The sequence below is a fragment of the Macaca nemestrina genome, chromosome 8 (assembly GCF_043159975.1).
Source record: "Macaca nemestrina isolate mMacNem1 chromosome 8, mMacNem.hap1, whole genome shotgun sequence".
NCBI lineage: Eukaryota > Metazoa > Chordata > Mammalia > Primates > Cercopithecidae > Macaca > Macaca nemestrina.
Window position 1 is genome coordinate 86,782,040 of NC_092132.1, and position 27,901 is coordinate 86,809,940.

General features: G+C 37.7%; 1 protein-coding gene across 1 annotated transcript; it reads left to right on the forward strand.

The window, feature by feature from the left end:
* The first annotated feature begins 605 nt into the window (after positions 1–605).
* CYP7A1 (cytochrome P450 family 7 subfamily A member 1) lies at positions 606–27,211 on the forward strand. Its single transcript, XM_011742276.3, has 8 exons — positions 606–867; positions 13,012–13,055; positions 17,005–17,107; positions 18,655–18,895; positions 20,203–20,789; positions 22,688–22,818; positions 24,912–25,087; positions 25,652–27,211. The coding sequence occupies exons 3-8, from the start codon at positions 17,028–17,030 to the stop codon at positions 25,949–25,951; spliced, it is 1,515 nt and encodes a 504-aa protein (XP_011740578.1). The 5' UTR covers positions 606–867; positions 13,012–13,055; positions 17,005–17,027; the 3' UTR covers positions 25,952–27,211.
* The last annotated feature ends 690 nt before the right edge of the window (positions 27,212–27,901 follow it).

Here is a 27,901-nt window from a genome sequence, read left to right on the forward strand (position 1 = left end):
TGAATATAGGTCTGAGAAATCCCTTGGGAAGTATTCAGAAGAGAGAATAGAGGTTCACAAACTCAAGTAACCAAAAAAAATTGTTCTCTGAATCTACTTTGAGGGTCTTATGCTGAGTTCTTGGGAGAGGAGATCCTGCTCTTTAGCTAGATAAGAAGATTCTCTATTACACATTGGGAACACAAGTCAGAACAGCATGGTATCTTATAAATAGTGTTTGGTAAAGTAAATGGGGGTAGAAGTTAACTAACCTTACAGTTCAGATCAAAGACTGACAGGATACCATAGCAAGAGAAGGACAAAACAGCCCGGACAGAGAGCCAGACTAATCCATACTCCCACATACAGGGCAACCTGGGAAGGAGGCATTCACAAGGCAAGATGGGGGTGGGAAAAGAACCAATGCAAATGACAAACAGTGCCCTCTATCCCTTGGGGCTTCCATAACACTACAACTGTGACATGTCCTACATTTATTTCCAAACATTTAATCAATTTTTCTTTCTCAATGGTTCAAGCTAGTGCCTGGAATACAGAGTTGGCAGAATTCGGAGGAATTTGAGGTGTGTGTGTGGTGTAGGGGAGGGATATAGTGTTGGAGGATGGAATGAGAAAGTCCGTAATTCACAGAGTGGAATATGAACCAGGGAAACACTGTTTTATCATTGTTATTGTTTGTTTACTGAATTTCTAGACAAATGCCACCTGGAGAAAGAGGAGATTGCATTTTTAAATGTAAAAAATGAAGAAATACTGTGTACTTATTATCCTACTACACAAAGGCAACTATTCCTAGCTTGAAATTTAAATGTCATCATTAATTTACTCAGCTTGTTGGAAATGTCATTTATATTCACCTGTGTGAAGGTAATGAACACTGTTAAGGCATTTTCCTTCTTGTCTTTTGGAATGAATGGGAAAAGGGAGAGTTTTAAATCATAACTTTAAATTTTCTTAAAACCTTAAGAATTTGACTGAGAAGCCAAATTCTAGGTGAGTCAGCATTTATAGTAGTAAGCAGCTAACAGATGGAATTATCTTAAGACATATATATGGGCGTACCTCAGAGATATTGCAGGTTCAGTTCCAGACCACTACAATAAAGATCATAGTAAAGCAACTCAAACAAAATTTTTTGTTTCCCAGTGCATACAAAAGTTATGTTTAAACTATACCATGGTCTACTAAGTGTGCAATAGCATTATGTCTAGAAAAAATATTAAATATCTTAATTTCAAAAAACCTTATTGCTAAAAAATGCTAATGATCATCTGAGCCTTCAGTGAGTCCTAATTGTTTTGCTGGTGGTCTTGCTTTGGTGTTGACAGTGGTTGCTGAAGGTTGGAGTGGCTGTGGCAATTTCTTAAAATATGACAATGAAGTTTGACACATTGATTGACTATATTTCACTAAAGATTTCTCTGTAGTGCATGTTGCTATTTGATAGCATTTTATACATGGTAGAACTTTCAAAATTGGAGTCAATCCTGCCACTGCTTTATCAACTAATTTTATGTAATATTCTAAATCCTTTGCTGTCATTTCAACAATGTTCACAGCATCTTCACTAGAAGTAGATTCCATCTCAAGAAACCACTTTCTTTGCTTATTCATAAGAAGACTTGCTCACCAACAGACACATGAAAAAATGCTCATCATCACTGGCCATCAGAGAAATGCAAATCAAAACCACAAGGAGATACCATCTCACACCAGTTAGAATGGCAATCATTAAAAAGTCAGGAAACAACAGGTGCTGGAGAGGATGTGGAGAAATAGGATCACTTTTACACTGTTGGTAGGACTGTAAACTAGTTCAACCGTTGTGGAAGACAGTATGGTGATTCCTCAAGGATCTAGAACTAAAAATACCATTTGACCCAGCCATCCCATTACTGGGTATATACCCAAAGGATTGTAAATCATGCCGCTGTAAAGACACATGCACACATATGTTTACTGTGGCACTATTCACAATATAGCAAAGACTTGCAACTAACCCAAATGTCCATCAATGACAGACTGGATTAAGAAAATGTGGCACATATACACCATGGAATACTATGCAGCCATAATAAAGGATGAGTTCATGTCCTTTGTAGGGACATGGATGAAGCTGGAAATCATCATTCTCAGCAAACTATTGCAAGGACAGAAAACCAAACACCACATGTTCTCACTCATAGGTGGGAATTGAACAATAAGATCACTTGGACACAGGAAGGGCAACATCACACACTGGAGCCTGTCATGGGGTTGGGGGAGGAGGGAAGGATAGCATTAGGAGATATACCTAATGTAAATGATGAGTTAATGGGTGCAGCACACCAACATGGCACATGTATATGTATGTAACAAACCTGCACGTTGTGCACATGTACCCTAGAACTTAAAGTATAACAACAGTTAAAAAAAAAGACTTGCTCAATACAGGATTGCCATACCTTCAATTAGTAAAAAGTGCAATATCTGAGAAGCACAATAAATTGAAGTTCAATAAAATGTGGTATACCTGTACTCACTTCTTCCTGTCTCAGAGTGGAGAGAGGGTGGGAAGTGGCGGGCCAGAGGCACATAAAAGATAATCATGGTTTCACTTGGAGTCAGTTTACTAAACCTTCAGTTTTAACTGGGTTCTTTTTTTTTTTTTTCCCAAGATGGAGTCTTGCTCTGTCGCCCAGGCTGGAGTGCAGTGGCACAATCTCAGCTCACTGAAACCTCCGCCTCCCGGGTTCAAGCAATTCTCCTGCCTCCTTCACCTGAGTAGCTGGGATTACGGCCGTGCGCCACCACGCCCAGCTAATTTTTGTATTTTTAGTAGAGACGGGGTTTCACCATGTTGGCCAGGCAGGTCTTGAACTCTTGACCTCGTGATCCGCCCACCTCAGCCTCCCAAAGTGTTGGGATTACAGGCATGAGCCACCACATCCAGCCCTTAACTAGGTTCTTAAAGGAGATCATTTTAAGTTGCTTTGTTCAAAATACCTTTCCAAGCAAGAGTCAATGTTGTATGACACATTACCTCCTTACATAGCTTAAAGTGCAATTACAAAAATATTGTTCTTATTTTTTCAATTTATTACGTAAGTACTTACCTGTTTAAATTAGAAAGACATCCAATACCCATTTGTAAACTCTTCTCATCAACAAGGTATAAGAACCCAAAGGACTTACTAAATCCAAAGATGTCAGTTCTGTTCCCAAACACCAAAGAAAAGTCAGAACAAAATCCCCTCTGTTCCCCAGTAGATTCTCATTTTAAAATACTGTTGCTGCACCTTGTAGCACTATTAAAAACTGGTTCCAGCTAACAGCACCAAATGCTGGTGAGGATGTGGAACAATGAGAACTTGCATTTATTGCTGGTGGGACTGAGAAATGGTACAGCCACTTTGGAAGACGATTTGGCAATATATTACAGAGGTATATATAGTCTGCCATACAAGCTAATAATAGTGTTCCAAGGTTTTTTCCCAAATGAATTGAAAACTTAATGTTAACATGAAAACCTGCACAGAAATTTTTATAGCAACTTTTTTCTTAATTGCTGAAAGGTGGATACAACCAAGATGTCCTTCAACAGGTAAATGAATAAAAAAATTATGGTAAATCCATACATCTAAATATCATTCAATGATTAAAAAAATGAACTATCACACCATGAAAAGACGTTCAAAAAGTCTTCAGTGAGTATTGTAAGTGAAATCCAGACTAAAGCCAGGCTGAAAAAGTTACACACTGTATGATTCAACTATACAGCATTCTGGAAAAGGCAAAGCTATAGATAGTAAAAAGGTCAATGGCTTCCAGGGGTTTAGAGGGGAGAGAATAATGAATAGGTGGAACAAAGGAAGTTTTTATAACAGTAGAACTATTTTCTGTATAGTACTGAAATGGTAGGTACATGACATTACGCATTTGTCAAAACCCATAGGACTATACAAGGAGTGAACTTCAATATAAATAATGGACTTATTTAATAATATTGTGTCAACTGTAACAAATGTTACATACCAAAGAAAAATGTTAATAATAGGAGAAACTGGGGGTAATGGGTTTATGGGAAGTCTCTATACTTCCTGTTCAATTTTTCTGTAAACCTAAAATGGTTCCAAAAAATAAAATCTATTAATTAAAAAAAACCCAACTGATTCCACACAGCCAGATGACTCTCTGCTGTGATGGTGCTGCTTGTCTGAATCCCTGTGCAAGCAGCAGGATGTGTGAGACTTGGTATTTTATTATACAATAAAATTATTATGTTGGTTTTTATAATTTTTATATTCACATACCTAGCTATTTTTTTAACTAGGTATTCACATACCTAGTTATTATATTGGCTTTTACAATTTTTATATTCACATACCTAGTTTTTTTTTTTAATAAAAAAAAAAGCTTGACTGCCTTCTCTGGGGGCTGGATCTCAGAAACTCCTTCTGCTTCAGTCATATACTTTGACCAGACCCTACTCTTGACCACAAATATTCAAGCCTTCCTATTGAATCACCGACCTCAGTAGATTCCCTTTTCTCTCATGGTGAATTTTTTTCCCTGTCAGTTGACATAGGACCATTTAAATCTCATCAAAGAGAAATTATACAAATAGTAGGAGAAATCAATCTATCTTCAAGAGATAAAGCATTCGGCAGATCCAAACTCAGAGATGACCCAGATGTTGGAATTGACGGACAGTGAATTTAAGATAACCATGATTAGTAAGTTAAAGCAGCAATTTCCAACCTTTTTGGCACCAGGGGCTGGTTTTGTGGTAAACAATTTTTCCACGGACTGGGGGAAGGATGGGGGATGGTTTTGGGATGAAACCATTCCACCTCACATCATCAGGCATTAGTTAGAGTCTCATAAGGAGCACACAACCCAGATCCCTCACATGCACAGTTCACAATATGGTTCATACTCCTATGAGAATCTAATGCCTCTGCTGGTCTGACAGGAGGCAGAACTCGGGCAGTAATGCTCCCTCACCCGCCATTCACCTCCTGCTGTGTGGCCCAGTTCCTAAAAAGCCACAGACTGGTACCAATCCGCAGCCTGGGGTTGGGGACCCCTTTGTTAAAGTATCCAGTGGAATAGGTGGAAAGTTGGCATTAACAGATGAGGAATTTTATTAGAAATGCAGAAACTAAAAAACAGAGTTAAGTGAAAATGCTAGAAATAGAAAACATGGGTGCAGAGGTGAAGAATTCGTTCAAGCTTACTAGCAAACTGGAAACTTCAGAAGAACGAATCACCAAGCTTGAAAATAAGTAAATAGGAATCAAATTTAAACATAAATAGAAAAAAGAGAGAGAGATATCAGCTGTGGGATAATAGCAACTGTCTAACATGCATGTAATTGGTGTTCCAGAAGAAGAGAGTGAAGTAAAAGAATATTTGAAGAGATGATGAACAAGAATTATCCAAAATCAATAAAGGAAAACCAAAAATTAAAAATAAAAACCCTAAAATATCATTGTAAAACCAATGAGAAGCAAAGTTAAAGGAAAAACCTTGAAGGCAGCCAGAGGAGAAAAAAATATTATGTATAGATCCAGCACGCACCCTGGCAAAACAATCATATGTTCAGTAGGAGTCAAGTAGCAGCCATCACTGTCAATCTGACCCACTGCTGGGTTTGTCATGTTCCTCTACATAGTATGGAAATAGGAAAACTCCTGTAGGCTAGTTCTGGTATCTCTAGGTCTGAGCTTCTCCAGGATCTTGTCCCTTAACAGTGTTGCCATCTTGTTTTGTATCGGAGTCGTGGCTTACAACAATAAAATAAGAGTCTTTCCCAAGCCTGGGTTTTGCTGGCTTTCAAATTTGGCAACTGGGATCTGGTTGTGTGAACTGGGTTTCTGTAGGACTTTCTAGGATTCTCGTTCATGATTCTATCACTAAGGGTTATGGCTACCTCCTCATGTTCACTTACACTAAGGGTTATGGCTGCCTCCTCATGTTCACTTAACTACAGAGGATGTGTCAATGTACATAATTGTCCACTAGAGGGTGATATGCACATTAGCTTCTTTAAGCATGACACTACCAAATTTCTAGCACAAACATAATTTGTACCTTTGGAAATGAACGAAATGAATGAACTCTAGAACAACAAGTATTTACCTTATTTTCATATTACTTAGGATTTGTGCTATGATTGCAATATATTTAATATTTTCCGGATATGCTTATAATAGGGGAAAAGGCAAACAAATGTAAGACAAAAAGTGTTGCTAGAGAAAAAAAGGACATTCTATAATTATCAAAGCAGTAATCTATCAAGAAGTTATAACAATTATAAGCATATACGTACCTAACAACAGATTCCCAAAATACGTGAAGCAAAATTGACAGAATTTCAGGGTGAAATAAGCAATTTAATAATGATAATTGGATACTTCAGTATCTCACCTTTAATAATGGATAGAACAGGCCAGGTATGGTGGCTCATGCCTGTAATCCCAGCACTTTCGGAGGCTGAGGTGGGCAGATCACATGAGGCCAGGAGTTTGAGACCAGATTGCCCAACATGGTGAAACTATGTCTTTACTAAAAGTACAAAAATTAGCTGGGTGTGGTGGTGCATGTCTATAATCCCAGCTACCCAGGAGGCTGAAGCACAAGAATCACTTGAACCCAGGAGGCAGGGATTGCAGTGAACTGAGATCATGCCGCTGTACTCCAGCATGGGCAACAGAAGGAGACTCTGTCTCAAAAAAATACAATACAATACAATACAATAAAATAATAATAAAGAATTTTTTAATTGGGAAATTTATAAATATGTGGAAATTAAAAAACGTAACTCCTAAATAACCAATGAATCAAAGAAAAAAATCACAAAGGAAATTGGAAAATACTTGGAGATAAATAAACTAAAAATGCAACAAATCCAAACTTATGAGATGCCACCAAAACGGTGCTTGCAGGGAAACTTATAACTGAAATGCCTGTATTAAAATAGAAGAAAGATCTCAAATTAATAACCTAGCCTTTCACCTTGAGAACCTGGAAAAATAAGAGTGAGATAAACTTAAAGCAAGCAACAAGAAGGAATGAATAAAAATCAGAGCAGAAATGAAGGAGTGAAATAGAAGAATAATAGGTACAGTCAACAAAACCAAAAGCTAATTACTTGAAAATATCAACAACATTGACACACCTTCACCTAATCTGAAATGAGAGGGGGACTCAAATTATTAAAATTAAGAATAAAAGAGGGTTTATTATTACTACTGACCTTACCCAAATAAAAAGTATTATAAGGAAATGCTAAAAACAGTTGTATGCAAACAAATCGGATATCGTAGATAGATTAAATACATTTCAGAAAGACACAAACTATCAAAATTAACTCAAAGGGAAATAAAAAAACTCAGTAGATGTATAACCAAAAATATTAAAATAGAATTTTTAAAAACCCTACAAAGACAGCTTCAGAACTAGATAGCTTCACTGGTCAATTCCACCAAACATTCAAAGAAGAGAGAACAGGCCGGGCACAGTGGCTCACGTCTGTAATCCCAACACTTTGGAGGCCGAGGCGGGCGGATCACCTGAGGTCAGGAGTTCGAGACCAACCTAACCAAAAAAAAAAAAAAAAAAAAAAAAGAAGAGAGAACACTAATCCTTTGTAAATTCATCCAAAAACTGGAAGAGGAGGGACTACTTCTCAGCTCATTCTATCAACCCATTATTATCTGATATTCAAATGAGACCAAGATATTACAAATAAAATTAACTATAGACTAATATTCTTTATGAACATAATGCAAAAATCTTTGACAAAATACTAGCAAACCAAATCTGGCAACATATAAAAGCATCATACACCAGGACTAAATGAGATTTACCCCAAAATGCAAGGATGTTTTAACGTACAAAAAATCAAACAATGAATTACACCATGTTAAAACAATAAGGAAAAAACCCACTTTATTTTCTCAGTAGATGCAGAACGAGCATTTGACAAAAAATCAACACCCTTTCCTGATAAAACACTAAATAAACTAGATAAAGAAGAGAATTACCTCAACATAATTGAAGGAAATCTGTGAAAAACCCACAGCTAATAACTTAATGGTAAAAGACTGAAAGCTTTTCCTCTAAGACCAGGAATAACACAAGGACATCTGCTTTTACCACTTCTATTCAACATTGTACTGGAAGTTATATCTAAGGCAATCAAGCAAGAAAAAGAAATAAAAGGAAAATAAAATTATCTTTATTTTCGGAAAACCTAATTTTACATATCAAAAATTCAAAGGAATCCACAAAAAAACTTATAGAGCTAATAAACAAGTTCACCAAAGTTGTAGGATGTAAAATCAACATCCAAAAATTAGTTTGTTTCTATACAGTAGCAATGAAAAATCTATAAATAGGTAAGAAAAACAATTCCATGTACAATAGCATAAATAAAAATGAGATACTTAGGAATAAATGTAACAAAAGAAGTACAAGACTTGTACACTGAAAACTACAAAACATCAATGAAATAAATTACAGAAGACCTCAATAAATACAAAGGCACCCATGTTTATGGATCAGAAAACAGTATTGTTAGGATGGTAATATTCTCTTTCCAAATTGATCTAGAGATTGAGTGCAATCCCTTTCAAAGCTCCAGTTTCCAGTTTTGCAGAGATTGACAAGCTGATCCTGAAATCCACATGGAAATGTAAAGTATCTATAATCCAGAATATTCAGGACAGTCTTGAAAAAAACACACTGGGCCAGGCTCAGTGGCTCACATCTGTAATGCCAGCACTTTGGGAGGCCGAGGCGGGTGGATCACGAGGTCAGGAGTTTGAGACCAGCCTGACCAACGTAGTGAAACCCCATCTCTACTAAAAATACAAAAATCGGCCAGGCATGGTGGTGTGCGCCTGTAATCCCAGGTACTCAGGAGGCTGAGGCAGGAGAATTGCTTAAACCCGGAAGGTGGAGGTTGCAGTGAGCCGATATCTCACTGCACTCCAGCCTCGGAGACAAAGCGAGACTCTATCTAAAAAAAAAAAAAATGGGAGGACTTACAGTTTCTGATTTTGAAAGTTACTACCAGCTTATAATAATCAAAACTGGGTGTTACTGGCATAAGGATAGACATATAGATCAATCGAATGGAATTGAGAGTCCAGAAACAAACACATGCATTTATCAACTGATTTTCAATGAGAAAGTTAAGAGATTTCCATGGGGAAAAGAACAGGTTTACATGGTGCTCGGACAACTGGATATCCTCATGCAAAAGAATGAAGTTGGACTACTACCTCAGCTCCTATGCAAAAATTAACATAAAATGAATCAATGAACTAAGTGTAAGAACTGAAACTATAAAACGCTTAGAAGAAAACATAAGCATGCATCTTCATGACCTTGGATTAGACAGTGTTTTTTAGATACGGCACCAAAAGTCTAAGCAGCCAAAAAAAAAAAAAAAAAATAGATAAATTGCACTTAATCAATGTTGAAAACTTTTGTGGCCAGGCTTGGTGGCTCACACCTGTAATCCCAACACTTTAGGAGGCCAAGATGGGCTGATCACTTGAGGTCAGGAGTTCGAGACCAGCCTGGCCAACACGGCAAATCCTCTACTAAACCTCTACTAAAAATACAAAAACTAGCTGGGCGTGGTGGCGTGCACCTGTAGTCCCAGCTACTCAGGAGACTGAGACGGGAGAATCACTTGAACCCAGGAGGCAGAGGTTGTAGTGAGCCAAGATTGCACCAGTGCACTCCAGCCTGGGCGACAAAGCAAGACTCCATCTCAAAAAATAATAATAATAAATAAAAAATAAAATGCATAAAAAGGCTGGGCACAGTGGCTCATGCCTGTAATCCCAGCACTTCGGGAGGCTGAAGTGAGTGGATCACTTGAGGTCTCAGGAGTTGGAGACCAGCCTGGCCTACATGGTGAAACTCCGTCTCTACTAAAAATACAAAAATCAGCCAGATATGGTGGTATGTGCCTGCACTCCCAGCTACTTGGGAGGCTGAGGCAGGAGAATCGCTTGAACCGGGAGGTGGAGGTTGCAGTGAGCAAAGATCGCGCCACTACACTCCAGACTGCATGACAGAGCAAGACACCGTCTCAAAAACATACATACATACATAAATTTAAAAAAACTTTTCTGCATCCAAGGACAGTAACAAGAAAGTGCAAAGACAACCCACGGGATGGGAGAAAATATTTAAAAGTCTTATCTGATAAGGGTCTAATTGCCTGGAATAATCTTACAACTCAACAATGAAAGAGACAGAAACCCAGTTTAACAAAATAAGGAAAGGACTTGAATAGACATTTCTCTAAAGAGGATTTACAAATGGCCAATAAACACATGAAAAGATTTTTAATATCATTAGTTATTAGGGAAATGTAAATCAAGGCCACAATGAGATACCACCTTCCACCCTCTAGGATGGCTATAATTTAAAAAACAGAAAATAATAAGTGTTGACAAACAATATGAAGAAATCTGAACCCTCTTTCTTCATTCATGGGAAAGTAAAATGGTTCAGTCATTCTGGAAACCAGTTTGGCAGTTCCTCAAAAAGTTAAATATAGTTACCATAAGACAGGCAAGTACACCCTTAACTACATACTTGGAAAATTTAAAACATACTTTTACACAAAAACCTGTCTGCAAATGTTCACAGCAGCCCTATTAATAGTAAGTAAAAAGTGAAAACAACCCAAATGTCCATTAATTGATTAGTAAATAAAATGTCCTATATCCTTATAGTGAAATATTATTCAGCCATATAAAGGAATGAAATACTGATAAATACTACAATGTAGGTGAGCCTTGAGAATATTATGCTAAATAAAAGAAGTCAGATGCAAATATGTATATATAATAGTATTATATCATTTATACGAAATGTCTAGCACAGGCAAATCTATAGAGACAGAGAGTGTATTGGTGATTGCCAATATATTCTCTGTGGTGGAGAGTGGCTGCAAATGGTTATAGAATTTCTTGTGGGGATAATGAAAATATTCTGAAATTGGATAGGGGTGATGATCACACAATCTTTGAATATGCTAGAAATTTTGAATTGTACTCTTTAAAGGGGTGAATATTATGGTACTTGAGTTTTATCTCAAGAAAAATGAATAAAAAGTAACTAAATCATTGAAAATATCTGATGGCATAGGGTTTGTGGGGTAACTGGCATTCCACAGTGATTTTCAAAGGGCTTGTGCTATTTTCATTTTGCTTTGTTTCAGTTATGGAGCCCTTCCTTGAAACGAACTTCATACTACAGTCCCCTTTCATGAAGCAGAAGAGGGCAGTGGGCAGAGCCTCTCCTTTGGCTTTCTCCCCCACCACAACAGGGAGCCCTGGAGCTCTGGGAGAAAAACTCTGAAATATAAAGGGCATGCATGTGAGCTGTGGAGTCCCAGAGCCCTGGGTTTGCATCCTAGATCTGCAATTCCCATGAATTGAGTTTTGGGAAGCTGCTGAAACTCTGACCTCCTGTTTTCTCATAGTACTATTGTAAGGGTTAAATGAGACAATGTATGTGAAGACCCTGGCCCCATAGTAGAGGCTCTGCCACACATTTCAGTGATACTTTCATCACGTATTTCCAAAAACATTTTCACATTTTCTTAAAATGTCAGAAAGAAGACAACAGAACTTACTTGCCTTTTACAACAGAACAAATGGAGCAAGTCAGAGGTTAAGGTGCTAACATTCTTCGTGGTTCCTCACCACCTTTTGTTCTGTTAGCCTATAAGGAAAAGTCTTCTCCTTTCTCATCTCGTTATCTTCAGGGGAAAATAGTACTTCAGCAAGTGACCCAGTTCAAGAACATCTCCAGAGCCATTAGCATACAGAGGTTTGTTCTATTCTCTCTGTGCATCATCTCTAAGCACCTCAGCCTTCTCTCCTAGGAGCTAGGGAACGTCAGAAAAGTGAAAGTAGTACCCCAGCTAATGAACTGCCCTGTGCTGGTCTGAGAAGACAAGCCCAGCTTCCTCTATGGCTCAAGATTTGGTTTCCTTCAATATGTCCTTTTGGAAATATTTCCATGAGATTGGAGAGATAAAAGGAGCCAGGATTGCTCACATTCAGGAAAAAAAACTCCTCTATCTTTTTATCTCTCCCTCTTTCTCTCCCTCCCCCTGACTTCCCTCTTCTCTCTCTCTCTCTTTCCCTGAGCTGGCAAGGTTAACTGGTCACAGCAAGTCCGATGAACCAGTTGGGCTTCTTGGACTGAGTTTCAGAAGGCTGAGATGGGGATGAAACTTATCACAAAAGTAAAGGAACCCCTTAGCCTTCTTTGATTCCAGGCCCCCAAACCTGTCTTCCACTTGGGTGAATGGAGTTCTTCCTGTGCTACAGCACCGCATAGTAGGGGCTGCCCTGGGCTTGGAGTCAGAGCTTCACCACATTCAGTCATCTGTACATTGAGGCATCAGTGCCTGCTTCATGGTGCTACCCTGTGGATTAAATGAAGAGAGTTTTTGACGATCTTGACACTGAATATTGATGCATTGGCCAGACTTTTTCTGATAGTAAAAAATGGTGGTTTCTTGTCAGAAATCAAATCTATATATTTGTTCTCCTGTTGATTAGCTGTGTCCCCAGAGGGTAGAGACTGCCTGTCTTATTTATCTCTCTATCTCCAGCACTTAAAAGGTGCCTTGCACAAAGTACATATTAAGTTCATACGAATGAATGAATGAAATGCATATGATTTATTCATACCCAGTTGGTTGTGTGTTTACCCTTTCCTAAACCTGTAATCAGGTGGCCTTGCACTCCCCTGTACTTCTTGTGCAGTACTGTGCTGTAAAGGTGGACTATCACACTTCAATTCAGAGCAATCTGGGCTTGAATCCTGAATTTGCCAGTTTATTAACTACAGCAAACATTTTTGAGCATACATTGTGCCAGGTGCTAGGCTAACAGACATGTCTTACATGTCTGTCTTACAGACCTTGTCTTACTTCATCTTAATATCTATGAGTCATGCACTATAATCATCCCTGTTTTACAGATAAGAAAGCAAAGACTTGGAGAGGAAAAGCATCTTGTTGAAAGGTAAATACTTAATGGCCAAGCCAACATACAAATCTAGATTTAATCGCAGTTTCCTCTTCATTGACCATTTGAACTAATTCAAGCTATGTAACATTTTCCACTGAACCTTCTTGCCTCTATTTCCTCATCTTTAACATGGTCAAAATACCCATCCTGCCCAAGTTAGTCATTTCATTAAAGTAGAAAAATACACGAGAAGCTTTTAAAATGTGAAAACTTCAAAATGAATGTAAAAGTTATGATTCTTTTAGAATGTGTCAACAGCTTCTTATTCTCTAGTCCTGCTAGGCATTTACAATCTCAAAAGCATGTATTTAAAATGCAAAACTATATTTGTATTTGCCATAACTGGTTTCATTCCCTATGGCTTCATGAAAATGTGGCTCGAATGTGATTATGAAAGCCCCATATTAATCACGACAAGACTTCACCAGCCCATTCCACAATAGACTCCCATTACTTTGCCATTTTCCCCATGGTCTTGGGGATTAACATTCAGCTCCTTGTTACTTATGCAAATTTCTGCAGCTGGCTTGAATTTCTCCTCAGAAAATGGGATTTTCTTTTCTATCGCATTATCAGGCTACAAATTTTCCAAACTTTTATGCTCTGCTTCCCTTATAAAACTGAATACCTGGCCAGGTGCGGTGGCTAACACCTATGATCCCAGCACTTTGGGAGACTGAAGTGGGCGAATCATGAGGTCAGGAGTTTGAGACTAGCCTGGCCAACATGGTGAAACCCCATCTCTACTAAAAATACAAAAAGTAGGCCGGGCGCGGTGGCTCAAGCCTGTAATCCCAGCACTTTGGGAGGCCGAGATGGGCGGATCACGAGGTCAGGAGATCGAGACCATCCTGGCTAACACGGTGAAACCCTGTCTCTACTGAGAAATACAAAAAATAGCCGGGCGAGGTGGCAGCGTCTGTAGTCCCAGCTACTTGGGAGGCTGAGGCCGGAGAATGACGTGAACCCGGGAGGTGGAGCTTGCAGTGAGCTGAGATCCGGCCACTGCACTCCAGCCTGGGCTACAGAGCGAGACTCCGTCTCAAAAAAAAAAAAAAATAATAATAAAAAAATAAAAATAAAAATACAAAAAGTTAGCTGGGCATAGTCGTGGGTGCCTTTAATCCCAGCTACTCGGGACACTGAGGCAGGAGAATCACTTGAACCCAGGAGGCAGAGGTTGCAGTGAGTCGAGATCGCACCACTGCACTCCAGCCCTGGCAACAGAGTAAGACTCCATCTCAAAACAACAACAACAACAACAACAACACACCTGAATGCCTTCAACAGCACCCAAGTTACTTCTTGAATGCTTTGCTGCTTAGAAATTTCTTCTGCCAGATACCCTAAATCATCTCTTTTAGGTTCAAAGTTCCACAAAGCTCTAGGGCAGGGGCAAAATGCTGCCAGTCTCTTTATGAAAACATAACAAGAGTCGCCCTTGCTCTAGTTCCCAAAAAGTTCCTCATCTCCATCTGAGACCACCCCAGCCTAGATTTCATTGTCCATATCATTATCAGCATTTTGGTCAAAGCCATTCAACAGGCCTCTAGGGAATTCCAAACTTGGTCACATTTTCCTGTCTTCTTCTGAGCCCTCCAAACTGTTCCAGCCCCTTTGCCTGTTACCCAGTTCCAAAGTCACTTCCACATTTTTGGTTATCTTTTCAGCAGTGCCCCACTCTACTGGTACCAGTTTACTGTATTATTCCATTTTCATGCTGCTGATAAAGACATACCTGAAACTGGACAATTTACGAAAGAAAGAGGTTTATTGGACTTACAATTCTGCATCTCTTGGGAGGCCTCACAATCATAGTGGAAGGAGAAAGGCACGTCTCACATGGCAGCAGACAAGAATAGAGCTTGTGCAGGGAAACTCCTCTTTTTAAAACCATAAGATCTCATGAGATTTATTCATTATCATGACAACAGCGCAGGAAAGACCTGCACCCATAATTCAATCACCTCCTACCAGGTTCCTCCCACAACACGTGAGAATTCAAGATGAGATTTGGATGAGGACACAACCAAACCATGTCACACTACCATGCTTGACTTCCTTTCCATTTTTGTATGTTTGCTTGTTCTTCATTTGTCTGAGAAGTGACTCTAAAGGGCTGTATTATTTGGGTTTTAGACTGGCATTTTATCTGACTGGGATACCTTGCTGTGATTGGCCATGTATAAGGTCAGCTTTTTTATAAGCGATATTTTTAAAAGATGTATTAAGTTTTAAAAAATCCATCTGTCTAAATAATATGCACAAAGCCCCCCAAAAACCTAGATTCTAAGAAAAATCTATGTACTGCCATATAATGATTGATATTAATAATTATGGTGATAAATTACACACACAAAATGTGTGATCTCTGTTTAAACAGGCAAAAACAAAAAACCCATGAAATAAACCTATGGAGTCTATAGCCAAAACTGGAAACAACCCACATATCCATCAATAGGAAATCAGTTAAATAAATTATAGTACATTTATCCAATGGAAGATGAAGCACATATTCAAAATTATTTATACATATGTATATACACATGTATAAATATATAGAGAGAATACTGTGTGTACATATATATATATATATATATATACTTGTGTGGGTATGTGTACATATATACACACACACAATACTCTTGCCTACCTTCTTGTCTTTTGTCTTAACTGTGAACTTGCATTCACTCTGCTTCAGTAGGATACTCCCTTCCTTTTGGTTCTTAGACTCAGCACATTGATCCTTGACTCAGGACATTGCATTTGCTGCTTCCTCTTCCTGGAATATCCTTCCTTCTGATACTCACATGAGCAGTCTTTTCTTGTTATTCAGATCTCAAATGTCACATCTTCAGAGAGCCCATCTCTGATCATCATATCTAAAGTTGTCCTCATTCCCCCCTAGCTTTCTATACCATGTTTTTTTTTTTTCATAACATGTATTTTATTACTCCTTTCTCCATTGGAATAGAGTCTCCATTAGATTAGGAAACCTGCCTATCTTGTTAACGCCTGTAACTAGAATACTTTTGAAGAGTTCTTGGCATGTAATAAATGTTCAACTAATATTTTTGTGTACACAGAAATAAAGTTTGGAAGAACATATGCCAAATAGTTAATAGTGGTTACTTCTGAGTAGAGGAGTAGCGTGGTAGGTAAATTATTAATAGATGTTCACTTTCCACCAAGATATGTTTTAGTTAGTCTTAACTTACTTGAAATGAAATTTATTACTTTAATAATTAGAAAAATTGATAAACATTTTAATTACAAGAATGATAAATAAAATTTTGATGCTTCCAATAAGCTATATTTATCAAGAGGATGCACTTACGTAGAATACTCTCTTGAGGATGTTAGGTAAGTAACATGTTACTATATGTAGTAAAATATCTATGATTTTATAAAAGCACTGAACACGAAGCAACAGAAATGTTTTTCCCAGTCTCTTTCCTCCGAACTTGATCAGCATCTCTCTGGCAAAGCACCTAAATTAATTCTTCTTTAAAAGTTAACAAGACCAAATTATAAGCTTGATGAATAACTCATTCTTATTTTTCTTTATTATATTTTACGTATTTATTAGCTATGCCCATCTTAAACAGGTTTATTTGTTCTTTTTACACATACCAAACTCGTAATATTAGCTGCTGTCCCCAGGTCCGAATGTTAAGTCAACATATATTTGAGAGACCTTCAACTTATCAAGTATTGCAGGTCTCTGATTGCTTTGGAACCACTTCTGATACCTGTGGACTTAGTTCAAGGCCAGTTGTTACCACTTTTTTTTTTTTCTAATAGAATGAACAAATGGCTAATTGTTTGCTTTGGTCAACAAGCTCAAGTTAATGGATCTGGGTACTATGTATATAAAAAAACCTAGCTTGAGTCTCTTTTCAGTGACATCTTTGCCTTTCTAATCAGAGATTTTCTTCCTCAGAGATTTTGGCCTAGATTTGCAAAATGATGACCATATCTTTGATTTGGGGGATTGCTATAGCAGCATGCTGTTGTCTATGGCTTATTCTTGGAATAAGGAGAAGGTAAGGAATGTTTTATCTTTAAATTGCTCTTTAATTCATCCATTTAATTTTTTTTTTACCTTCATTGTTATACAGTAAATTTGGTTTTCTATACTTACACATATTAGCATTATCTTCCTTATTTTTTTAGTGAAAATTTTGATTTGAATTTTTAAAGTAATATCTTTTTTACTATATCTAACAAAATATGTGATGACAACTTCCTTTTTTAGTATTGGCATATACCAATGGTAATGTATAAATGTATATTGGTGTTAAACATAACCGACAGAAATTTTATAAGGTCTCCATGTACATTTATATCTATATCTAAAGACGAAGCCCAAATTAGTAAGGATACAAGTAGCAAGTGGGAATCTACGTGGAAAGGATTGCTTTCTCTCACATGGCTTCAATAGATACTCTTATTAAATAAATGTTCTCTTTTAAGCTCATTCTTGTGCATCATATAGACTCTGCCTAAGCCTAGACTACAGCATAGACCTGAGCTGATCATTCTATTTCTGTTTTTAAATCAATGTTAATCAACTCTGGTGAATTGGGAAAGTCTGCTGAGTGTATGTGACATTGATTTCATTTATTTACAACTGGTTCAAGAATGCAAGAAAAACAAATACAGTCAGATCCAGAACCATAGTTTATTTAACTTCTAATTGGCTCAAGGAGTAATTGTGGGGAGGCATGTAGATATTCTCTGCTATGTCAATCTCAAAAAGAGAAAATCACCCTGAGCATATTTCAACTTTGTAGATTGCTATGTGTTTTCTGCCTTTTGCAGTTTCTTTCAGGCCTGATAGTTTTTACTTTTAATTAAACTACTTATCTTCAAACTAAGAAAAGAAAAGTTATTACTTTATACTGTATTATTCTATCAAGAGGTACAGAAGTTTATGTTGGAAAATAAGTTTACATTTTCTAATAGAAACATTTTAAAGGAGCACTGATTTACAATAGATGATTCTGTCAGTGTTTATCTTACTCAATTTCATTTTATAATAAGGTAATTTCTCACATGAGATTCTTCTTCTCTGAAACCATCCTTACAGAATAATAATATCTCTAAACTAGGAAGATTTTGAAAATCTCAGTTCTGAAATCCTCTCTTATTCAGTGATCTATGTCTTTAAAGAAAATAATCAAAAGAAACATTTTGAGATATTTAGAAAAATGATGCTTAGCAAAATTATAAACACTAGATGTAGTTTTGTTTCCGCACTGACAGCAAGAATCTCGTTGGCCTTGTAAATCCTTTAGCCTGAATCATAGGGAAAAGTGACGAGCACACAGTAGACGGGTGCTTGTTGAATGTACATATGGATGGATGCATAAATGGATAGATTTAGTAATCCTTTCCACCAACATATCATGTTACTAGGTTAATATAACCTATTTTCGTAGTAAAAGAGCGGAGCCCATCCAACAAAAGAAATATCTATAAACTATAGGGTTTTAAAGTTTGAAGTCAGCGGGAAGAATTTTTAAACCTGATGTAAGTAAAAACCCAAATATGTAATCATCCATGTCTATCATACATTTGTTTCTGACAGGCAAACGGGTGAACCACCTCTAGAGAATGGGTTGATTCCATACCTGGGCTGTGCGCTGCAATTTGGTGCCAATCCTCTTGAGTTCCTCAGAGCAAATCAAAGGAAACATGGTCATGTTTTTACCTGCAAACTAATGGGAAAATATGTCCATTTCATCACAAATCCCTTGTCATACCATAAAGTGTTGTGCCATGGAAAATACTTTGATTGGAAAAAATTTCACTTTGCTACTTCTGCGAAGGTAAGCAGTTTTACATTTATATACCATTCTGTTTGTCTTCTACCTTTTTATGTGCTGGTCTATTTAGAATTTTTGATGTACTTAGATTTTACGATAAAGGTGTTGAAGAGAGTTATCCTTATGTGGAGATTCTTAGAAACATAAATAAATTAAATTATACATAGCTTCGTAGTAACAATCATTTAGAAAGTCAAAATAGGTATAAATGTGTCATTTGTTGACAAGTTAATGAGGGTGAAATATACACTAAATGCTCTACTGAGACAGGTGGCACTGTATGAATAAGAGAGAGAAAAATTCATCACATCAGCAGTGTCTATGAAAGAGTGCAAGTGATGGAAACCTAACATTCAACAGTTGTCTTGCCACACTTGTGCCACACAGTGTTTCATTTTGTTAAGGAATTGGCAAGATATTTTAACATCATTTAGATGTAATAAAAGAAGCTCTGTTGCTAAGAAAAAAAAAACTAGTAACTACTTACTGCAAATAAATATTAGCTTTGGTCTTTGTGACTAAGTAGCTTAAAGTTTGGTTAAAATACATCTACAGAGACGGGCGGATCACGAGCTCACAAGATCAAGACCATCCTGGCTAACATGGTGAAACCCCGTCTCTACTAAAAAATACAAAAAACTAGCCGGGCGAGGTGGCGGGCGCCTGTAGTCCCAGCTACTCGGGAGGCTGAGGCAGGAGAATGGCGTGAACCCGGGAGGCGGAGCTTGCAGTGAGCTGAGATCCGGCCACTGCCCTCCAGCCTGGGTGACAGAGCGAGACTCCGTCTCAAAAAAAAAAAAAAAAAAAAAAAAAAAATACATCTACAGCTGGACGCAATGGAACACACCTGTAGTCCCTGCGACTTGAGAGGCTGAGGCAGGAGGATCGCTTGAGCCCAGGAGTTTGAGGCTGCAGTGAGCTATAATTGTGTCACTTCACTCCAGCCTGGGCAACAATGTGAGACCCCATCTCTAAAAGAAAAAGAAATCTACAAATAATATAAAAGATAACTAATGATTGTAAAACATTGTCAATAAGCTTATGTGCAATAGGTGTAAATAAGTGCAGTAGCATAAGAGATAAGACATAGATGACTTGAGTGATCCAGGGGAGTGCCACTGAACTTGGCTTTAAAGGAAAGGTACAATTTGGCCATTTATTTGTAAAGTGCTATGAAATTGTACAAGCGAAAGCCAATTTCCTGTTTTTAAGAAGTAAGGAACTATGAAAGTATCTAATCCGTTTTTCAGTCATTTACTATGACTAGGTCAGGTTTAATTTCTTTTTCTGCATGTTTTATTTGCTGTCAGGCATTTGGGCACAGAAGCATTGACCCAAAGGATGGAAATACCACTGAAAACATAAACAACACTTTCATCAAAACCCTGCAGGGCAATGCCTTGAATTCCCTCACGGAAAGCATGATGGAAAACCTCCAACGTATCATGAGACCTCCAGTCTTCTCTAACTCAAAGACCGCTGCCTGGGTGACAGAAGGGATGTATTCCTTCTGCTACCGAGTGATGTTTGAAGCTGGGTATTTAACTATCTTTGGCAGGGATCTTACAAGGCAAGACACACAGAAAGCACATATTCTAAACAATCTTGACAACTTCAAGCAGTTCGACAAAGTCTTTCCAGCCCTGGTAGCAGGCCTCCCCATTCACATGTTCAGGACCGCGCACAGTGCCCGGGAGAAACTGGCAGAGAGCTTGAGGCACGAGAACCTCCAAAAGAGGGAAAGCGTCTCAGAACTGATCAGACTGCGCATGTTTCTCAATGACACTTTGTCCACCTTTGATGACCTGGAGAAGGCCAAGACGCACCTCGTGGTCCTCTGGGCATCGCAAGCAAACACCATTCCAGCGACTTTCTGGAGTTTATTTCAAATGATTAGGTGACTAACACCATATCCATTTCTTTTTTTATTTTATTTTAGTAGAACGTAGACATTAAACCATTTTAACTTTAAGAAAAAAAGCCATGGCCGGGCGCGGTGGCTCACGCCTGTAATCCCAGCACTTTGGGAGGCCGAGACGGGCGGATCACAAGGTCAGGAGATCGAGACCACGGTGAAACCCCGTCTCTACTAAAAATACAAAAAATTAGCCGGGCGCGGTGGCGGGTGCCTGTAGTCCCAGCTACTCAGGAGGCTGAGGCAGGAGAATGGCGTAAACCCAGGAGGCGGAGCTTGCAGTGAGCCGAGATCCGGCCACTGCACTCCAGCCTGGGCGACAGAGCGAGACTCCGTCTCAAAAAACAAAAAACAAAAAACAAAAAAAAAAAAAAAGAAAAAAAGCCTTATAGTACTTTCTCGTGCCATCAATCAAGAACGTAGCACTAATGCGTGTTAGTGTTTAACATGTTTGAGTTCATTCAGTCCTCACAAAACATAGGCAGCTATGACTGGTAAAAGTGTTTTATAGAAACAAAGGCAGTCCCAGAGAAAGAGATGTCACCCCAAGTCACAGAGCTTGTATGTGCTCGTGTTGGAGTCAATTCAGGCTGCCTGGTCCAGAGCCCTCACTCTTAACCCCATACTGTTCTTCACGACACCAACTTAAGTCCATAATGCAGTTTTCATAACCATAAAAATGTATTTAAGTGATTACTGATTTAATCAGGGCAGTCACTATGCCTTATTTATTTGTTCATTCACAGTTTGTTTTCACTCAATTAGGAATTGCTGTTCTTCTGTTTTTGACCAAGTATGAGAGCTATGAATCAATCATAATCAATTTTTATTGATAAGAGACTTAGCTAGGTTTTGCTTTTTAAAACTGTATGTAACAGGAAAAAAAAACTGTAATAACATATGTTTTACATAACATGATTTCTCTCCAAAGTGTTAATCTTTTGGGAATTTGAAATTAGAATGGTCTATTATTGAATTATTCCAATTAAATTGGATATTTAGTATCATGTCGACACAAAATTGCTATTCCATAGGATTGGGAATGCCAGATTTCTGTTGATAGCTGATGACTTTAGGTCTTATAAAATATTTTAAAACTTAATTTCAGATGTGAGAACTTATTACTAATTTGTCACAAATGTTGACTATCTTCCAAAGTTATTACTTGAGAAAGCACATCCAGAATAAACTCACATATTTACAGCAGGCATACAACATCAATTTAACATCATAAAGGAAATTGTAGCCATATTTTATGATAGTTTCACAAATACTTATCAGTCAAACATTTTGAGACTCAACTTACTGTAGTTTTGTTATGTAGCTCCCTAGCCATGTCTAATCCTTATTAGAAATACTTGTTTATAAAAGCCCTGACCAAAGTTTAACTTTTATGTAGCAAGGCCTCCTTTTTTTATTATTCTTTTTTTTTTTGAGCCGGAGTCTTGCTCTGTCACCGAGGCTGGAGTGCAGTGGCGCAATCTGGGCTCACTGCAACCTCCACCTCCCGGGCTGAAGCAATTCTCCTGCCTCAGCCTCCCGGGTAGCTGGGATTACAGGATCCCACTGCTATGCCCGGCTAATTTTTGTATTTTTAGTAGAGACAGGGTTTCACCATGTTGGCCAGGCTGGTCTCAAACTCCTGACCTCATGATCCGCTCGCCTTGGCCTCCCAAAGTACTGGATTCTTACTAATATCCAAGGACATAAAACGCAATTACAAATGTAGTAAACGCAAACAGGACTATCCCTTTCTCTTCTCCCCTGATATCTTCACCATCTAGTTAAAAGGAGGGGGAAAGGCCCATTTGTTTGCAGATCTCAAAGTATGGAAAAAGTTTGTTTTCTGTACATACATTTTTTCTCTTAACTTTTAATAGGAACCCGGAAGCAATGAAAGCAGCTACTGAAGAAGTGAAAAGAACATTAGAGAATGCTGGTCAAAAAGTCAGCTTGGAAGGCAATCCCATTTGTTTGAGTCAAACACAACTGAATGACCTGCCAGTATTAGGTGGGTATACTTGTTATGTTGCATTTCATTTTCCATGTCCTACTACTTTAACAATAATGACCAATATCAATTACATACTTACTGAATTCTAGGCATTAAGCTAAGTGTTTCATATGAGTTTTCTTGGTTAATCCTCACAACAATCCTGTGACTTGGGACTGTTACTATTTATTTGTACCAAGTGAGGAAACTGACACCTAGAGGTTAAGCTGCAGCCAGGGTAGAATCAAATACATCATTATGTGGGATGCTGTTCTCTCAGCTACCACCCTGCACTGCCACACTATGTTTCTCTTATTCCTCTTACGGCTAATCTGATGGTTAATGGAAGTATATTAGTCATTTTCATAAAATAAAGGAGAGAAAAGAACCACTAAGAAACCACAGTTACCTGCATGGATTGGGTGATGGATTTGAAGCTTCTTTGATTTTTCTTTGTTCTGCTTTTCTATATTTTATAGAAATCTAACAATATGATATTTTTAATTTAATTTATTTATTTTTTTTAAGACAAAGTCTCGTTCTGTTGCCCAGGCTGGAGTGCAATGGTGTGATCTTGGCTCACTACAACCTCTGCCTCCTGGGTTCAAACCATTCTCCTGCCTCAGCCTCCCAAGTAGCTAGGATTACAGGTGCACGCCACCACCCCTGGCTAATTTTTGTATTTTTAGTAGAGACTGGGTTTCACCATGTTGTCCAGACTGGTCTCGAACTCCTGACCTCAAGTGATCTGCCTGCCTTGGCCTCCCGAAGTGCTGGGATTACAGGCATGAGCCATTGCACCTGGCCAACAATATGATATGTTTATAGTAAGAAAGTTTTCTTTTTTTGGTTATTTTATTTAAGGAGGCAAGAAGCTTAGGTTCCTTGTTGGGTCTGACTTGGGAGACTTTGGACATGTCAGTTCTCTTTTGGGGGCCTTCCTTTTCTTATCTGTAAAATAAAATGCTAACATTCTGGGATTTTATACACAATCATGTGATGAGCACCCTAAAACATGACAGTTAAAGGATAAGTCTGAAAGGTCAGGCTGGACCTCTCGTGAGCTCTCTATATTTCAGCCATTTTCAGGTTGGTTCTTTTTGTCCCTTTATGCCTTTACTAGGCAGCAGGGATCGCCACACAACATCAGATAGTATATGGATAAAAATAGGTTCTTGTAAATGTTGAACTGAAGCTGCAGTAAACACCTAGAAAAAACATATGTATATATCAATGTTATCAGTATATTCAGTCTCAGAAGTCCTCAGCATATTAAATCTCAGAAGTGATAAACTTTGAATAATTTATATAAAATTATATAAATTATAATTTATATAAAATTATATAAATTATAATTTATATAAAATAATTTATATAAAATTATAAATTTTAAATTACTGATTTTTCCAGTTTTATTAGATGATTACTTTCCTATAAAATGATGGAATTTTGTTTCCCAATTATGACCAAGATGATTATCTCTTAATCAAAAGATTATTATTAACTCAGAGGATCTGATTTAAAAATACATTCAAGCTGGGCATGGTGACTCACACCTGTAATCAAAGCACTTTTGGAGGCTGAGGTGGGCGCATCGCTTAAGCCTAGGAGCTCAAGAGCAGCCTGGCAACACAGCAAAACCCTGTCTCTACAAACAATAAAAAGAAGAAAATTAGCTGGGTATGGTGGCAGACGCCTATAGTCGCAGCTGCTTGGGAGGTTGAGGTGAGAGGATCACTTGAGCCTGGGAGGTTGAGGCTGTGGTGAGCCATGATCATGCCACTGCACTGCAGCCTGAGCAAGAGAATGAGACCCTGGCTAAAAACAAAAACAAAAATAAAAAAATTCAGACACAGTTGAATCATTGATAACAGCATCGTGGTAACAGAAAGAAAGTTTGGGAAATGTTTATCTGATCAGCTTCCCATACCCTGTTCATGTTACAGGACGACAGAACACTGTCACCACCCAGTCCCTTTGTGTTATGCACTGCCAGGCTGTCTGTAGTTCAGACTCTATATCATACGACCTTCAAACACTTGCTTTGTTCTTCTCTTCCTTCCTCCCTTCCTTCTTTCATTTTTTACCTTTTTTGCTTTTAAAATATTTAGAAAGCATAATCAAGGAATCACTGAGGCTTTCCAGTGCCTCCCTCAACATTCGGACAGCTAAGGAGGATTTCACTTTGCACCTTGAGGACGGTTCCTACAACATCCGAAAAGATGACATCATAGCTCTTTACCCACAGTTAATGCACTTAGATCCAGAAATCTACCCAGACCCTTTGGTAAGTGCCTGCTCATTGAAGTTCAATATCCAGGTGATAGCTACCTAGATCTAAATAAAGAGGAATGGTAGAATTGATTTTATCATTGTAGTCATAGGGATTGTCCCCTTAATCGTGTTAAATATTCATATATTTTGGAAAATTTAGATAGTGGTCTGAATTTTTAATTTTTAGTCCAGGTATTTGTCATCACACAGTCTTTGCTAGATTATGTTTGCAGTCATGATAATAAACCTGCCACTTTTTTTTTTTTCTTAAAAACACCTCCTCCCAAATCCAGGAAATTGGAGGCTAATATATTGATTCTTCCAGTTTCTTCTGGAAACGCTTCTCTCTCTAGCTCTGCCTGCCTAAGGAACTAATTGTTCAAGCACGATAGGAGGTGTCAGAAGGCCTCCTTAGCTCATTAAGCATATTACTTTCTGATTCAATGTGGAGTATTTGCTAAATCACTAATGGAGTAGATTTAAAAAGAAAATTACTCTTTGGAGCTTCCAGGTTGAGAAAGAGATAAATTTCTTTAAAACTAGCTTAAAGGCTGTTTTCTTTGTATTTTTATTGCAGATTTTTAAATATGATAGGTATCTTGATGAAAACGGGAAGACAAAGACTACCTTCTACTGTAATGGACTCAAATTAAAGTATTACTACATGCCCTTTGGATCAGGAGCTACAATATGCCCTGGAAGAGTGTTTGCTATCCACGAAATCAAGCAATTTTTGGTTTTGATGCTTTCTTATTTTGAACTGGAGCTTGTCGAGGGCCAAGATAAATGTCCGCCTTTGGACCAGTCCCGGGCAGGCTTGGGCATTTTGCCGCCATTATATGACATTGAGTTTAAATATAAATTCAAGCATTTGTGAATACGTGGCTGAAATAAGAGGACACTAGATGATATTACAGGACTGCAGAACACCATCACCACACAGTCCCTTTGGATAAATGCATTTAGTGGTGGTAGAAATGATTCACCAGGTCCAATGTTGTTCACCAATGCTTGCTTGTGAATCTTAATATTTTGGTGACAGTTTCCAGATGGTGTCACAGACTGTGCTAGTGAAAAGAACTAGTTTCTAGGAGCACGATAATTTGTTTTCATCTGTATGAGTCCATGAATGTTCATATAGCCAGGGGTTGAAGTTTATTATTTTCAGAGGAAAACACCTTTTTTTTTTTCCCCCCCAAAATGAAGATACACATTCCAGCCAGGTGTTGTAGCAGGCACCTGTAGTCTTAGCTACTCGAGAGGCCAAAGAAGGAGGATGGCTTGAGCCCAGGAGTTCAAGACTAGCCTGGACAGCTTAGTGAGACCCCGTCTCTAAAGAAAAGATACGTATTCTAATTGGCAGATTGTTTTTTCCTAAGGAAACTGCTTTATTTTTATAAAACTGCCCAACAATTATGAAACATGTTCAAATTCACGTTCTAGTGAAACTGCATTATTTTTTTACTAGATGTTGGGGTTCTTCAGGCGTGATCATATATCATAAAGGATATTTCAAATGATTATGATTAGTTATGTCTTTTAATAAAAAGGAAATACTTTTCAACTTTTTATATATCCAAAATTCAGGGCTTTAAAAATGATTATTTTGATTTCCCAAAAACACTAAAGGTGGTTTTAATATTTTCCCTTTATGTTTTAACTTATTGTTGCTGAAAACTCTATGTCCAGCTTTAACTATCTTCTCTGTATTTTTATTTCATTTCATATTAATGAGAAGAGTTTTTTTCAGAGATTAAAAAAGGCAGTTTTTCTGTTATTGTTAAATACACACTATCACTGAACAAATGTAGCTTTTATGTGATCTGTTTTAAAGTTAAAACCGGATGGAAATAGCCGTTTGAAAGCTTTGGTTATGAAACATGCGGAGTGTATTAAGTACGGCTTGACATTATGTTTTATTTAAATGCTTTTTATCGCTAAATGACTTGCAGATGAAAAAAAACTAAGGTGGCCTGAGAGTTTAAATGCTGTGTACAACAATGCTTTGATAATATATTTTAAGTATGAGTTATCAGCTATATGTCAATTGATATTTCTGTGCAGTATTTATATGTAAATTATATTTACCTTTTTGCTTATTTTACAAATATTAAGAAAGTATTCTAACATTTCATAATTTTGAAATGATTCATCTTTCAGAAATAAAAGTATGAATCTATGTGTATTTATTTATTTATTTATTTATTTATTTAGAGACAGAGTCTCACCCTGTCACCAAGGCTGGAGTGCAGTGGTGCGATCTCAGCTCACTGTAACTGCCGCCTCCTCAGTTCAAGCAATTCTCATGCCTCAGCCTCCCGAGTAGCTGGGACTACAGGCATGTGCCCCCATGCCTGGCTAATTTTTATATTCTTAGTAGAGACGGGGTTTCACCATGTTGGCCAGGCTGGTCTCAAACTCCTAACCTCAGGGGATCTGCCCACCTCAGTCTCCCAAAGTGCTGTGATTACAGGCACAAGTCACTGCACCTGGCCGAATCTATGTGTTTTAAATTTTGAATTATTCAGAGTGTTTAAAACATTCACCCACTTACAAGCTAAACAACAACAGTTTTATTCAGGATTCATTCAAAATACTCATATATTCAAAATATTGCAAAAATATTCAATGTAATAATTTACTCAAAAATCTCCCTCATACTACATAAAATTTATTAGAAGTTTTCATCTTGCTATTTAATATTACCATATATTTATCCCTTAAGTAGGTTATCTTTTATATTAAGAAAATTAAAGTCATTTAGATGTGCTTCAAGATTAACAAAAATCTATTTTATAGTGAACAGTTATAAACCAAATTTCTAATG